Genomic DNA, 14705 nt, shown 5'->3' on the forward strand with positions numbered 1-14705 from the left:
TATTTCTCATGACATAGAATTTAAAATGACTGAAATATTCACCGGTCCAAAATGATGGATGTAAGAGTTTACACAGTGAGAGGGCGGTAGAATAGTAGAAGTAATTATATTGTACAATTAAAGCGCTACAAAAAGCAGTACTCCAGTACAGTAATAAAGTGATTCTGATTCAGCTCTTATTGGTTTAAAAGGGGTAACTGCAATGGTGTATAGCCTAACAATCGGCAGCGGCTGGGGCATTTTCCTCCAAGGGGGGCTGCCATAACAAAAATCAAGCAAACGTACTTAAGTATCTCAGCAGTGTGTCCAAGCAAAGCCTAACCAAAGTGCAACATGTGTTATTAAGCCTTTGATTTCAGAAATACTTTATTGATCCCTGAGGGGAAATTCTGTGTCACAGTTGCACACATTGCACAAACGGTAAAAGGAATATAAATAAAGATAGTGGTATATAGAGAAGTAGTAAAAATAATAATAAAAGAAAATATAAATGAGTGTGGATATGTACAATATTTACATAGATTAAGGAATTGTTATGGTTTGGGTTTAAAATGCACTATATTACCAAAAGTTTTGGGTCGCCTGCCTTTAGATGCACACAGGGTTACTAACACTCCACACTTCACCGGTAGGGTGTAGTATGGAGTTGGCCCATCCTTTGCTGCTACAACAGCTTCAGCTATTCTGGGAAGGCTGTTCACAAGGCTTAGGAGTGTGTTCATGGGAATTTTTGACCATTCTCCTACAAGCGCATTTGTGATTTGATTACAAACTAACAAGTAGTTAGTTACTGAGCCTCTGTTGTCAACCTTTAATTTAAGAGAGACCTTACAAACAGCTGGTGCAAGCCAGTACTGAGAAATAAAACGCATCTTCTTTGGGGCGTCCTCCATGATGCTTCCACAGCTCGTGAGCACACCAAAGTCAGAAGAACAACTTTCCAACTCGGTAGACGGGACCACTCCATAGTCCGTATATAAAAAGGACCACTCAAGGAGAGAATGAATGCACCAGGTTACGTATGAGGAAAGCATGAGGATATATACATGTATGATAATGTATTATGTTTTGTAGGAGGGCGGCGCCATGTCGCCCTCTATCGGTTAGTCGGCGCTGGCCCGCTGTAGGAGGAGCTGCAGATAATGGGCAGAGCTCAGCTGACTGATGTTGGGGCAGGTCATAGTCTGAGGAGCGAGGAAAGGAAAAGTAGTTTTAAAACTACATTGTTAGATTTAGATACTTGTTTGTCTAAAAAAGTTGTTTAGAACATTAACATTAATCGAAAACAATGGGGAACCGGGTCGCCCGTGAAGACTACGAATGGGTGTATACGGACCAGCCGCATGCCGACAGGAGAAAAGAGATCTTGGGTGAGCTAGCTTAAGTTATCCGTTTGCAAATTTTGAATAAACGTATTGTAAACTTTACTTACATGTAACGTTAACTCAGCTGGGTGGTTGTGTCTAATGTTTACTAAGGTTACTTAAATGTGTAATGGTGCATGGATAACGTAACTACCACCAGGTAGCTGACTCGGTTTGCTAACGCACCTAAGCTAACGGTTCCCTTTCCGCCGTTGGTTTGTGATGGTGGTATAGCTAACCCACGCAGTTTAAGTTAGGTTTAAAACTAGGGGCTCTTATACGCCTGTTTAATCACTGGCAATCATCGCCGTGGAGGTTATTAAAAGCTAGATAGTTAGCGTACAAGCTAGTTGCAGCTTAGGTTGTTTAGCTTAAAATAATATATTATCCGCAGCAATGGAACGTTAAAGCCACAGAGGCGTTATTTAGTCATCTGGGCACTCCCTGAAATGACCCAACTTACAGTAAAGCCGCTGTAACGGTTTAGATACTGCCACAAATACAAGGAGCGTAACGGGGGACTAGGCTAACACAAGTCTTTGAAAATGTTTTGATTAAACGTGCCTTAAGTTGCAGCTTCAAAGTGTAACGTTATAACTGCAACTGTAAAATTCAGCGTTGCTTTCTTTGCAAACCTTGGGCTCTCAACTAGACATCACTGTAAGCTGTTGTTGTTTGAACATTATCAAAGAATAAAAAAAGACTTGGGCAGTTGAACTGAGATTGAAACATTTAGACTGAAGTCTCTGTGAAGGATTCACAGAACTGAATTTGAGGGGAAAGTCAGGTGGTCTGCCTCAGTCCCCTGGGACCAGTTATGGATGATTGAGGATATACGTTTTCTGCACATCTAGCTCTAATGTCTGTTCACTGTTAACATAACACACACTTAAGTTAATTAGTCAACACAAAGTACTGCCATTGTGTTGAGAGAGAGCCCAGAGCCAAGCATAAAGATGCTCATTGACAGCAGAGCTGTCTCCTGGGCTGAATTATTTATGTGAGTAACGTTACACACTGAATGCAGCAGGGTCAGGGGACTCTCAGGCACTGCTACTCTACAGATTACCAGACTTGCTGTGAATATGTTTCCAGAAAGTAGCAAACATTTGAAGAGCAGCAAAAAAAAATCTTTTCAGTTCTATTTTATTCATCAAGCATCAATTCATAACAGAAGTTCTCTCACTGCACTTTTCATTTAGAGCACGTCTAGACTATTTTTGTAATTAATGCTGGGAATGAAACCTAGTGAAAGTTGGTAACAAATTCTTTGGCCTTGTAGGGCTGCTCGATGATGGCAAAAATCATAATCACGATAATTTAGCACAGTCACTCAGTGGCTTAGGAAATTTATTCAACTTCTAAAATGCAATGATTGATTTAAAGAAATTATTATACATGCCTTACCCCAAAAATCCCAAATAGCCCACGAAATAAGGAATATTAAAGAGGTCCTATTTTTTTTTTTTTTTTTTTTTTTTTCCGCATTGAGTACAGCTCGTTACATAACACTGAAATTCAGCCGTGGTGTTTTGTTGGGAGATGGAGTAACTTAAACCATCAGTGCATAATATATTAACATATGTACAGAGGAAAAGTCTGCTAGCATTAGTTATGCAGTGTGAAGTGCCGTAGACTCAAGATAATAATGTTGACTAGCAAGTTAGAGCAATTAAAACCCCAAACACAAGCTGAACTTGCCAAAGCCCGGCTGAGAGGGAGTTTGGGCTTTGTAGGGAGGGAAGGGAGCCGTCGCTGTGAAGGATAGGGGTGTGCTGGATTTATAAAACAGACAAAACCGGAACATCATTGCAAAACGAAATGCAGCACAATAATCATTTTATCTTGATTATCTTGTTTTGTAAGTGAAAATAAAATTTGCGCTACTATTCACACCCGGCTTTAACTCTGAATGTTGGGTGATCCAATCACAAGTGGACAAAACTTAGAAACATAAACAAAATTCTTAGGTTCCTCAGCCAGAAGCTGTAAATACAATTACAGGATTCAGTACTCGCTGAGACTTGTGTTTCTCCTGTACCCTCCCAGTTCTTAGGCAGTTGGATCACATACATGTAGCCTGGAGGCCTTTGTTTGTTCTTTGCATCTCAAGTGAAGTGGCTGAGCAGCTAAAGCCTAGTGTTGCTTGAGTTTCTTTTTTTAATCATGGACAGAGATTATAATTATTATTCAGCATTATGTTTCATTGTATTATACTTGGCCTTTTGTACTGTTACTTGATAAACCAAGTTAAGCTAAGCTAAATTAAACCAGTTAAGCTCTTTGTATGCTTGATGCAGTGTCCTCGGCAACAAGCTGCGCGCCAGCAGAGGTGGCATCATTGCATTAACAAAGTGATACGATAAAGTGCCTAGTAAAAGTGACGGGCCGGCTGGGGGGGTTACTTCAAATAGAATTCAAGGGAGTCAGGTGGTTTTATTACATTTAACTATTATCTGTTTTTAAAAGCTTCAAAACAGGAGATCTTAATAATCTGCTTTTGTGTAAATAATATTTTGTCAGTAGAATCAAACTGTTTACAAGATATTCAACCTTTTTGTCGTGCTTAAAGATGCAGTGCAGCAATGTTACTATATTGAATATATTATATATACTAAGGATATAGGAAGAGTTAAATATTTGGTCCTAACAGAGTGCTCCTGCAACATACCTTTTGTTAATTGGGCCAGGGAAACATTCCTTACTAACCTTGTCATTACATCTAATGACACCAAGGTTGTAATTACAGACGAAAACATTTTGTAGCACAGGAACACACCACCGGCACCACATATTTTAAATTCAATTATCATATAATCAATATCACAAACCACACATTTGCCTCAAAGGACTTTACAATCTCTACAGCATGTGACACCCTCTGTCCTTAGAGCCTCGATTCCCCCCAGAGAGCCAGAGAGGCTTTACTACAGCTGAATATTAAAATCACCAATAATCTAAATCTCATCAGAATGAGTTATAAAGTAAAACAAATTTGTCTAAACATTTGGTCTATAGAGAAGCACAAGGTGGACCCATCTGAGTATGTTGCCCTGGACATGCATTCATAGTTGATGGAGGTGGTTTTAATACAAGAACCTCAAATAAGATAAAAACAGAAAATCGAGGAAGGACTGAGAGTAGGCAGTCGTTCTTACAGAAATCATAAATGTCTGTTTTGACATATAGAAAACAACATGTGCACGTCTTCTATTTATAGATAGACCAATTGCTGGGACTAAAACAATGCTTCTTCATTTTCACATATATTTATTGGCAGCATAAAAAATATATGTCCCAGTAGCTTCAGGTTATGCAGGTTTTCTTCCATTTTAGCGTCTTTGTGATAGATTCCTACGGGGAATCAGTGATGGGCAGTCTGTATAGCGCCTTTCTAGTCTTTTCGACCACTACATCTGCATTCACCATTCACACACATTCAGTCAGAGTAGAGGAGTTCATAATTTCAAAAAGAGCTGTGTGAGTCCCCCCGCTTCTCCTTCAGCTTCACTTTAATCATAGGCTAACTTTGGTCCAGTCTGAATGTCAGTAATGTGGCCATGTTCACCGTGTTGTTAAACATATCAAATGCCTTATCAACACCTGACTGTTTGCACAGCTTGACATTGACTTACTGTAAATGAAGGTCTAACTGGTTTCCCCTGGGCCCCAGAATACCTTTCACCAGCCATTCATGGTCTTTGCAAGTATTAAGACATTCTGCCAAAGGGCTGCATATGAAAATAAGTTAATCTTAGCTTAATCCAGCACATTTTTATTTCATATTGTAGTTTAATGTATAGTTTATGGAAGCCCTGAGAGGCCAGTGAGAAAGACATTCTGGTGATCCATATTCTAGGTCTGATTTAAATGGTTTTCTTTCCTGTGTTTACAGTTTAAGGTAGGGTACCATGATATAGAGCGAATAACGTACCCAACTTTAGCTAAGCTAAACTGTTGCTAAAGGGACTGCTGTGAAGCTAACAAGCAGAGAGGACAAGATGTTCCCAGAGCCAGCACAGCACAGCAGCTCTAGATAGCGATGCTCACAGGAAGAGAGGGACGAGAACCAGGGTATGAGCTAAACTCATCTAGCTTGCACCGAGTTGCTTCGTCGTCTTTTGTTAGCGATAATGTTGCTGAGCAAGCAAACTAAGGTTAACCAGCCAGCTACAACCCAGCCACGCTGCATTGATCCGGCAAAATCCCTAGAAAAATTAGTCCCAAGTCCTTTACAGAGAAATCAGTCCACAGGCTGGGGTGGTGATGGCGCAATGGTGTGAGAGACCCAGGTTCAATCCCCCACTGTGACCCATCCACCATTGTGTCCCTGAGCAAGACACTTAACCCCTAGTTGCTCCAGAGGCGTGCGACCTCTGACATGAATAGCAATTGTAAGTCGCTTTGGATAAAAGCATCAGCTAAATATGTAAATGTAAACAGGCAACAGAGAAAGTTACAATCAAAGATTCAAACGTGTAAACTGCTTCACATTCTTAGATATGGTGACTTTAAGATTCGGTCTCTGACAAAAAATGGGATGTCTATTGTTGTTGATGATTTAGAGCAACTGCTTAGTTTCCTCTGAATGTCAGTTTGGAGCCAGGGACAGTTGGTACTTTTTGATCCTGGTATATATACCTGCTGTAAGTGGCTTTGCATTATTAAAATGTCAAAACCAGTAATACAGCAGGCATGTAGTTTAAAGTAGGACGATTTCTGTATTTGACAAATGACAAAAGAGTGATGGTATAGTGAAGGTCCAGGATGTGGGAAGTCATCTGAACTCCCAGCTTCGCAGTTGGGTCTCCGACCACTCTGACGTGCGTCATCAGACAAACACGCCAGCTCACAGCTTGCTCGGTTTGATTTGTATGTGAGAACAAAAGATTGCAACAGCAATGTTTTGCAATGGGGAAGAGATTAAACATGGCTGTTACTGCTGGAGATGATTGACAGGATTCTGGTATTTGAAGAATCAAGACTGATCCAGTTACGTGAGCCATCATGTGGACTACCAAACTGTCATATTGAAACATTAAAACTCTAACAAAGTTGTTGTCAGTTATATAGAGAAATCTTTATTATAAATCCTAAATGAATTGTTATAAATAAAAAGATAAGAATGGCCTGTAACACATCAATACATACAGGCGTACGAACATATGATAATCACTGACAGAAAATGTGTGATAAGTCAACTATTACTTCACCATAAAAGATCATCTAAGAACACAAAGGTCATACAAATATCAACTAGCAAAATGTTTACCAACTTTTATTCTTAAGCGATATCCAACAGTTTATTTATTATTTTTTCACACAGTGTAAAATTCCCTTAACAAAAGATAGAATATCTTATATATCCTATAAGCTTGGAGTTCTCTTGCCAATTTAAATTGCAAAGTGAAACTAATATATGTCAGGTTGTGTGTTGTAAGATGCTCTGTTGTTTGGGTCAACTCCTGCACAAAATGTGGGTTTACACCTCGCAGTATAATGCACCTCTGTGACACTGTCTTAACAAAAATCAAGTAACTACAGGCTTAACAAAGGAGTTTCCATGTCAGGACTGAAAGGAAGCACTCCAGATTTGGTGTGTAGAGTTGTGCATTCCTAAATTGGTGACATTCTGACCAGATTTTTGAATGTTTTGCATGTAGAAACCTAGTAACTGCACACACGTAAACCTTCCTGAAATATTGTGAAACAGAAGTACAACCTTTGATGGTGTTCAACGGACGTGCTAGAACATGAGAATGTGGTTACATAGACTACTTGTGTATGGTTACTTTGTGCCACTGCATACACTGTAGGTTCTCTTTGCTGGTGCATTCTGACTTCTCACAGAATGGTGAAAATACATTTTACAAGGTGAACATTGAAATGCTTCATCACAGTATATTGCATACATTCTCTGAATCTAAATAATGCAGATCTATTAGACTTTTCTGGCCTTTTACATTGACATTTTTGAATGGAAACCTTAGACTTCCTTCATTTAAATGTTTGTTACCATGTGAAATCAGATACAAAGTTACATGAATCTTCAATGAATTGAACTTAAGTCTCATGTTTTTCTCCTGCAGCCAAATACCCTGAAATCAAGTCGTTGATGGGTCCTGACCAGAGGCTGAAATGGATTGTGTGCATGATGGTGGTAATACAGTTTTTAGCTTTCTACCTGGTTAAAGACTTGGACTGGAAATGGGTTTTGTTTTGGACTTATGCCTTTGGCAGCTGTATCAACCACTCAATGACCCTTGCTATTCACGAGATCTCCCACAACACGGCCTTTGGAAACAACAAGGCCATGTGGAACCGCTACTTTGCCATGTTTGCCAACCTACCGATCGGCCTGCCCTACTCTGCCTCCTTCAAACGCTATCACCTGGACCATCACCGCTACCTGGGCGGAGACGGTGTAGATGTAGACATCCCCACTGAGTTCGAAGGCTGGTTCTTCTGTACACGCTTCCGGAAGTTCATCTGGATTATTCTGCAGCCGCTGTTCTATGCCATCCGGCCTCTCTGCATCAACCCCAAACCCATCACTCAGCTGGAGTTGGCCAACGTGGCTGTCCAGCTCACCTTTGACATCCTGCTCTACTGGCTGTGGGGGGCCAAGCCTGTGGTCTACATGCTTGCTGGCTCCATGCTGGGGATGGGCTTGCACCCCATCTCTGGTCACTTCATAGCTGAGCACTACATGTTCCTCAAGGGCCACGAGACCTACTCCTACTACGGCTCCCTCAACCTGCTCACCTTCAACGTGGGCTACCACAACGAGCACCACGACTTTCCCAGCATCCCAGGATGCAGGCTGCCCATGGTTAGTACTGATCTGTGGAGATAATTTGTTTCAATCAGGCGCACTGTCTGCCGCGTTTCCATGAGGATAGAAAGGAAGAAATAATTTGGGTGTAGACAAATCTGTCTAAAAAGGCAGCTTAATTAAATCCCCTGACAAACACGGGATCTGCAACCACGTTACTGGGTGAGAATGGTGGCTTTTGATTTTCACTCTACAACTGTTGAATGATCTCACTGTCTCATGGTATAATATAGTGGTCATACTATATCCTAATTTTTGACTTATCTCTTGAATACCTCTTTGGGTTAACTTATCAAACCAGTTTGGATAGTGAAGTTAGTTAATCATTAGTTAGGAATGTTCACAGTATGCAAAGTTCATGACACTGCATTAAAAGCAAGACAACTCATAAGGATGTTAGGTTCTGATTTCACATAGTGGGTCCATTTTCCTTTTTGCTCTTTTTGTTGTAGATAAGTGTTGTGAACAGTACTAGGTTCTTATAATCTGGTTCTGTAGGACTGTAAAGGTACACTCCACTGATTATTAGATTAGATTCAATTTAGCCATTTCACAGATTAAGCACCAATATAGCAAACTGCAGTTCAGCATCTAACCAAAAAGGGATAAATGGTAGCAGGGTGCATGTAGATTAGTAATGAAATAGTAACCCGCTTGCAGTCTACCGTTCTCTGCAGCCTTGGCTGAGATTAATGTTAACATTGCATGCTAAGCTTTAGGGGTGGGAATCACCAGAGGTCCCACAATATGATATTATCATGATACGATATTATTGCTATTTTAAACATATTGTGATGTATTGAAATTTATTACCTTTTTTCCAACTTCAGATTGTGTTTCCAGAGGAAAACTTATTTTTCTAGTGGACTGAAAAAGTATTTTTATTATTAAAGTACCAAAAAGTAAAATTCGCATGTACAATTTATATAATAAATTGCCGTCCGTGTATCGATACAGTATTGCTACGGAAAATATCGTGATACATTTTCAAAAAACACCATATCTTTCTCATACTGCACATTGCTGCAGCTCCTCTTTTCACCCTGTGTGTTGGACGCTCCGCTCTTGAGCTACAGAGTGATGCATCTTACTTGTACAAAATCTTTGTTGGGAGTTGCACATGTGCAGTTCCCAGGTAAGGACTACTAGCCAATCAGAAGCAGAGAAGGGCGGGTCGTAAGAAACAAGGTAGTGTGATCCAAATCAAAGCCGCTTCAGACTGAGACCGTAACCTAGCAGATGGTGTAAGTTACCCACAAGTCCACATCATCATTGTTCCACATCTTACCATCAGGACTAAACGCTGAACTGTTGCCGGTGTTCTGACGATCTTTGCTGCCTTGCTGAAAAATGCTACCATAGTGAAAAATCGATAGACTGACTCTGCTCGGCCCTGCTCCGTTTTCCATTGCAGACAGTACCCAGAGATAGTACGTAGCTTGTTGTCATAGCGACATCGCACACAACTGCCGTGACGTAATATTCAATGCGACACACACCAGCGATCCACACAGCTTTCTGTTTTTTAAGTTAAAACGTTTCAACATTCCTCAGAATGTAAAGACAGATAAGCGGTATGAAAAGCTTCCAGCTGTGTTTTCCTCTGCCGTTGTTGCTGCAGCGGTCTGTGTGACGGCGGGAGCAGAGGGCTCTGTGAGCGGGCGGCTGGCCGGCCTCACACGCTCCTCCCGCGGATCACAGCAGGCTTCCCCTGCAGAGGTGAGGTGATATGAAAAAAAAGTACCTGGAAGCAGATACAGATGCAAAATTTCTACAATGGAAACCCAAACAAAGGCGAGTCGAGCCAAAGGGCCTCCGCTCAGACTAGCTTGGTTTGAGGGCGTGCCTGACCCCGCTAGCCGCTTGGCAAGCTTTATGACGCGTTTTCATTATGACATCACAAGTAAAGGAAGTAAAGGGCTGGACTACAAACCAGCTGTTTTCAAGCGGTGCAGAGCAGAGTTTTCTGTGGGAGATGGGAACTCCCTTTGGGCTTTTTCACTTTGCAAACCTGTTACATGCACAAAAAAGAGATATAACTCAATAAAGGAGAGGGAAAAAGCCAAAAAGCAGAATACCACCTCTTTAAGTGATCCACTGTTTAGTGTCATTTAGTGTTTGTCATGTTATGACCATAAAGAAAAGTTTAAAACCAAAGTTCCTTCAATTTTCACTCAGGAGCAAAAATCAGACTTTGAACTTGAAAGAAATGATGATTTAACATTTATCGTGATAATTATTGATATCAAATGATATGAAATCTTTTATCGTGATAACATTTTTGGCCATATCGTCAAGCCCTACGTTGATCCAGAGTGTGCCATACAGCAATGACATAAAATTTCTCATCACTGCAACTATGCCCTATGGTTAACATGCCTAATTATTCACAGACACAAGTCACTAAATGTGTCACAAAAACTTAATACAGGATGAAAGCACAGTAAAGGTAAGTATGGTACATGATTTAAAACGACCTGGAATAATGTTTTCTTATGTTTGCCTGGCAAACATTACATTAGAGCAGAAAGTGAAACCTTGGGCCGTGAAGATAAGACACACTATAAAACAACAATTGTTTACTGACCTGTGAGCTTTAGCAGCCAGTGTGAGGCTATAACAAGGGTCAGACTCAGAGACTAGTTCATTCCCACAGACACAAGACTGAAACAGCATGAGGTTTTATTAGTGGGAATTATTTTCTAACGTACAGTACATACATTTGGTAAATGTGATTAGTTGTGAAGTAGTTGAATAAGTCGCTCATTATTCATGTATTATTGGAAATGTTTTTCTCCATAGACCGTATGTTGAATTGTCTACTTGCCTGTAGACAGATGTCACGTGTTTGCATTATCAGCCCAGCTGATAGCAGTTCTTTGGAAGTGGACCAGCTGATCACTGTCCCATATCCCCATTACATAGTCCTTTTCAGTATCCTTGAATTATTAGGAAGTGACTGCCCTGATAAAGAAATATAAAGCTATAAAACAAATCACATTCTACCAAAATTGATACATTTGGCGATAAAGAATTATACAAGTAAAAGGGTTTTACAGGAGTAGGGTTACAAAACCAGTTAGATTTTTTTTTTTACATTTGCTAATAACAGGCTTTATCAGCTCTCCCCACACCAGCAGCACCCAACCCAGCTGCTTCACACGTGTGGAAGCAAAAGTGAAAGCATTTAGACTCCGTTCACACTGCAGGCCTTAATGCTCAATTCCGATTTAATATCCAGATCCATTTTTTTGATTGACTGTTCACATTATATTTTAAAAGGGGCCCATATCAGACTCCAGTGTGAACTGGCCACGGCCTGAAGGTGACCTGCATTGCCAAAAGAATAATACAACGTCACACGCTGACGTACGGAAGTAAACATGTAGGCCGCAGAGGTTAGCACATGCGTGCTAATTAACCCTCCCAATTTTCACAGAAGACTCCCATTTTTCATTGCCCTCTCCCAGTTTCCCCCTAGGGTCACAATTATCCCGACTTATGACAAACTGTTCACAACTTTGTCCTTTTCATTGCTTTCATTACAGTTTCTGTTGCTGTACAACACGTATAAGCCCTACAACTCTCTCTATACTTTTTCTGCCTGGACAAGTAGCATGCACGTAACTCAAAGTGGCTCTAGAGGGACTTCAGAGTCACATGAATTTCAATCTGATAGTCCAGACTGAGGTCGCATTTAAAAAAATCTGATTTGGGTCACTTGGACCTGCAGTCTGAACGCAGCCTCACAGGCTGTGTAAACTATAAAGGGCTCTTTCAAATCTAAAATGTCACCTTGAGGCAGCACTCAGCAGTGTTTCTTGTATCTTCTTGGTTTGCAGGTGAAGAAAATAGCTGCAGAGTATTATGATGACCTGCCTCAGTACACATCGTGGGTGAAAGTCCTGTACGACTTCATCATGGATGACACACTCAGCCCGTACTCTCGAGTCAAGAGGAAGCTGAAGGGAGAAGTCAAACAGGAGTAACTTCCCCAAAAGCTGCTCTGGAACAAAGCTGCAGTGTCCGCTATGACAGCAGCACGGCCCACCATCCTATAAACCTAACTGCTTCTGCATACTAATATATATAGCATGTAAAGTAAGGGTGGAGGTTGTGTATTTGTGCTTTTTTTCCACACAAAGAGAAAATGTTTTCATTTATTTGTTATCCAAGTCAGAAAAACCGAGCCAAGCGATGTTAGAGTGAAAATATTTGTTTGGAGATTGTTAGACTGGCTGCTCAAAGACTCTGGCTTCGATCAAACAAACAGTTTTATTTCAATTTTAAATATACAAATTTTTTGTTCTGTATGTATTGTTAGAGTATTTAATGGATTGCAATGAAATGTGGTAGACATTCATTTCCCCCTAATTTGACCTTGATGCTCTCTCTCTCTTTCTGCCCTTACCACCTTCACCACCTTCAGTCCCCCCCACCTCAATTTGTGTGTCTCGTGCCTTATGAAAACGTGGCCTTACAAAGACCTTGTACTAGAAAAATTCACAAGTTCCTAAACGTTCTCTTCCTGCTCATTACTCACTACCTTACTGTAGTAAACCCTCTGCTTGCCACTTACCAGCAGCTTGCATTAGTCAGTCGATTGTTGTAATTTGCTTCAGGCCTAACTATAGACCTGTCTACAATGTGTGCACCCAGCCCCAGAAATTAGCCATGAAGATAGCTACAAATACGCCTACACAGACTATTGTTGCACCATCTACTCCTGAATGGTTTTGGTCGGCAGCATCACCTGTCAAAATTGTCAGAACTGGCCTTCCTGTAAGTGTAATGTCATGTCCTCTGAAGTGAGGTAGGGGGGTGTGTGTGTGTGTGTCTCTCTCTCTCTCTCTCTCTCTGTGTGTGTGTGTGTGTGTGTGTGTGTGTGTGTGTGTGTGTGTGTGTGTGTGTGTGTGTGTGTGTGTGTGTGTGTGTGTGTGTGTGTGTGTGTGTGTGTGTGTGTGTGTGTGTGTGTGTGTGTCCAGGTGTTGACCACAGTTGAACTCTGAGTGAATCTGCTCATTATTAAGATCCCTCTCTGACCCTTTTTTTTAAACTGCCAACATATTATACAACCTGGTATATGCTTATAAACAAACTGAGTGTAACACTGAACAGTCAGTTTGAGGTTGTGTTGTATGTGAGATGAAAGTGTGTTCAGTGTTAGTGCCTCTGTTTTCACTTCCAGGTGTGTGGTCTGAATTTCACTTATCACTTTTTTCACTTTAATGACAAACTGTCAACAATTGACTTCCTCTAGGCTGCACAGGCAGCACTGTACAGACATATTTAGACCAGGAGCCTCAAACTGAAATTACCTGGGGCCATTTTGTGGTTGACCAGGGGGCCACTCGAAGACTCTTGAATTTTAATTGGTGGGAAAAAAATATAACTATGTGCAGTCTGAGGCTGAACAAGCCATTTTTGCCCTCCTCTCCCTCACGCTGTTCTGCCTGTTTTGTATGATGATGCTGAGTGAGGTTGTATCTCTGGAGAATGACCGCTTCCTCCTTACCACCAGCGACAGGAAGCAGTCACGTTAAACACCGTGGCAAAAGAATCCGTTGGCCACCTCTCTGTTTGGGTGAGAAACACGTTTTGATGTCAGGTGGCTGCAGTAAATCAGAGTGCTGTTGGTCTGATCCACTGTGTTATGTTGCTCAGTTACGTGCAGCTTGTTAAATGTGAAATAATAGAACATAACATTGTTAAAGAAAAGTAACGATACTTAAAAATGACAAAAATACACAATTTGTTTGTTGGCCAGATGTGACAATAAATTCAAAACGTGGGGAACCTAATGAAATGATCTGGCCCCCCGGCCACTGTTTGAGGCACCTGATAGATGTTAATGTTGGAAGAATTTACAGAACATGTAGAACATTTGAATAAATAAAACATGAAAATTCTAAATGATTACAAAATGTGTGTTATTTTGGGGGAAGGGTGCATTTTCGGGAGTTGGACCACATTTTCCATTTAATAGCTGTGTGGCGCTTTCATGTGATCGTTTTCGTTTGCGTTCAGCCGCCCATTCCACACCTGCGCAGTGTGTACCACAATCGCTCTCGCGCATAGTACGTAACGTGTTGGGCAGTAATATTGTAATATTAGTTTCCCCAGTAAAGAATAGTGTGACAGATTACTATTTCCAAAACAGTAATGTTACTAATCACATTAAGGCTGCCCTACTGAACGCACCATCCCTGACGTGAATGCGCGACCGCGCTGCAGCTCAGCGGCACCGGACCTTATCAGCTATTAGCCAAAAAGGAAGACGGAGAAAAGAGAGGTATTTTCGACAGCTTTAAGTTACGTTGTTGCCATTATTGTGTCACAGTCTAAGATGCAAAGAACATTGTCGTCCGTTGTAAACTGTGTGCGACCGGCAAAAAGCTTTTAACCGCGAACCATTTTATAGTGACTTAGGCTAATTGAAGCATCAGCTAAAGCAACATGAAACTCAGAAAGAAACTCCGGCCGCTGCTGCCAGTGATGCTTGGACT

At 41.0% G+C, this 14705-nt stretch overlaps 1 protein-coding gene across 1 annotated transcript; it reads left to right on the forward strand.

Moving 5' to 3' along the window:
* The first annotated feature begins 939 nt into the window (after positions 1 to 939).
* degs1 (delta(4)-desaturase, sphingolipid 1) lies at positions 940 to 14112 on the forward strand. Its single transcript, XM_038737233.1, has 3 exons — positions 940 to 1370; positions 7454 to 8196; positions 12042 to 14112. Exons 1-3 carry the CDS (start codon positions 1289 to 1291, stop codon positions 12186 to 12188), a joined length of 972 nt encoding a protein of 323 aa, XP_038593161.1. The 5' UTR covers positions 940 to 1288; the 3' UTR covers positions 12189 to 14112.
* The last annotated feature ends 593 nt before the right edge of the window (positions 14113 to 14705 follow it).

Source organism: Micropterus salmoides, unplaced genomic scaffold (genome assembly GCF_014851395.1).
Source record: "Micropterus salmoides isolate LMB-PRFRI ecotype aquatic unplaced genomic scaffold, ASM1485139v1 Ms_hic_scaffold_22, whole genome shotgun sequence".
Taxonomy (NCBI): domain Eukaryota; kingdom Metazoa; phylum Chordata; class Actinopteri; order Centrarchiformes; family Centrarchidae; genus Micropterus; species Micropterus salmoides.

Excerpts from the sequence above, each read along its gene's own strand:
- degs1 (XM_038737233.1), top strand. The coding sequence starts at position 1,289 with ATGGGGAACCGGGTCGCCCGTGAAGACTACGAATGGGTGTATACGGAC. Across the intron at positions 1,371-7,453 it reads CAGGAGAAAAGAGATCTTGG|CCAAATACCCTGAAATCAAG; the intron begins GTGAGCTAGCTT and ends TTTCTCCTGCAG. Across the intron at positions 8,197-12,041 it reads CAGGATGCAGGCTGCCCATG|GTGAAGAAAATAGCTGCAGA; the intron begins GTTAGTACTGAT and ends CTTGGTTTGCAG.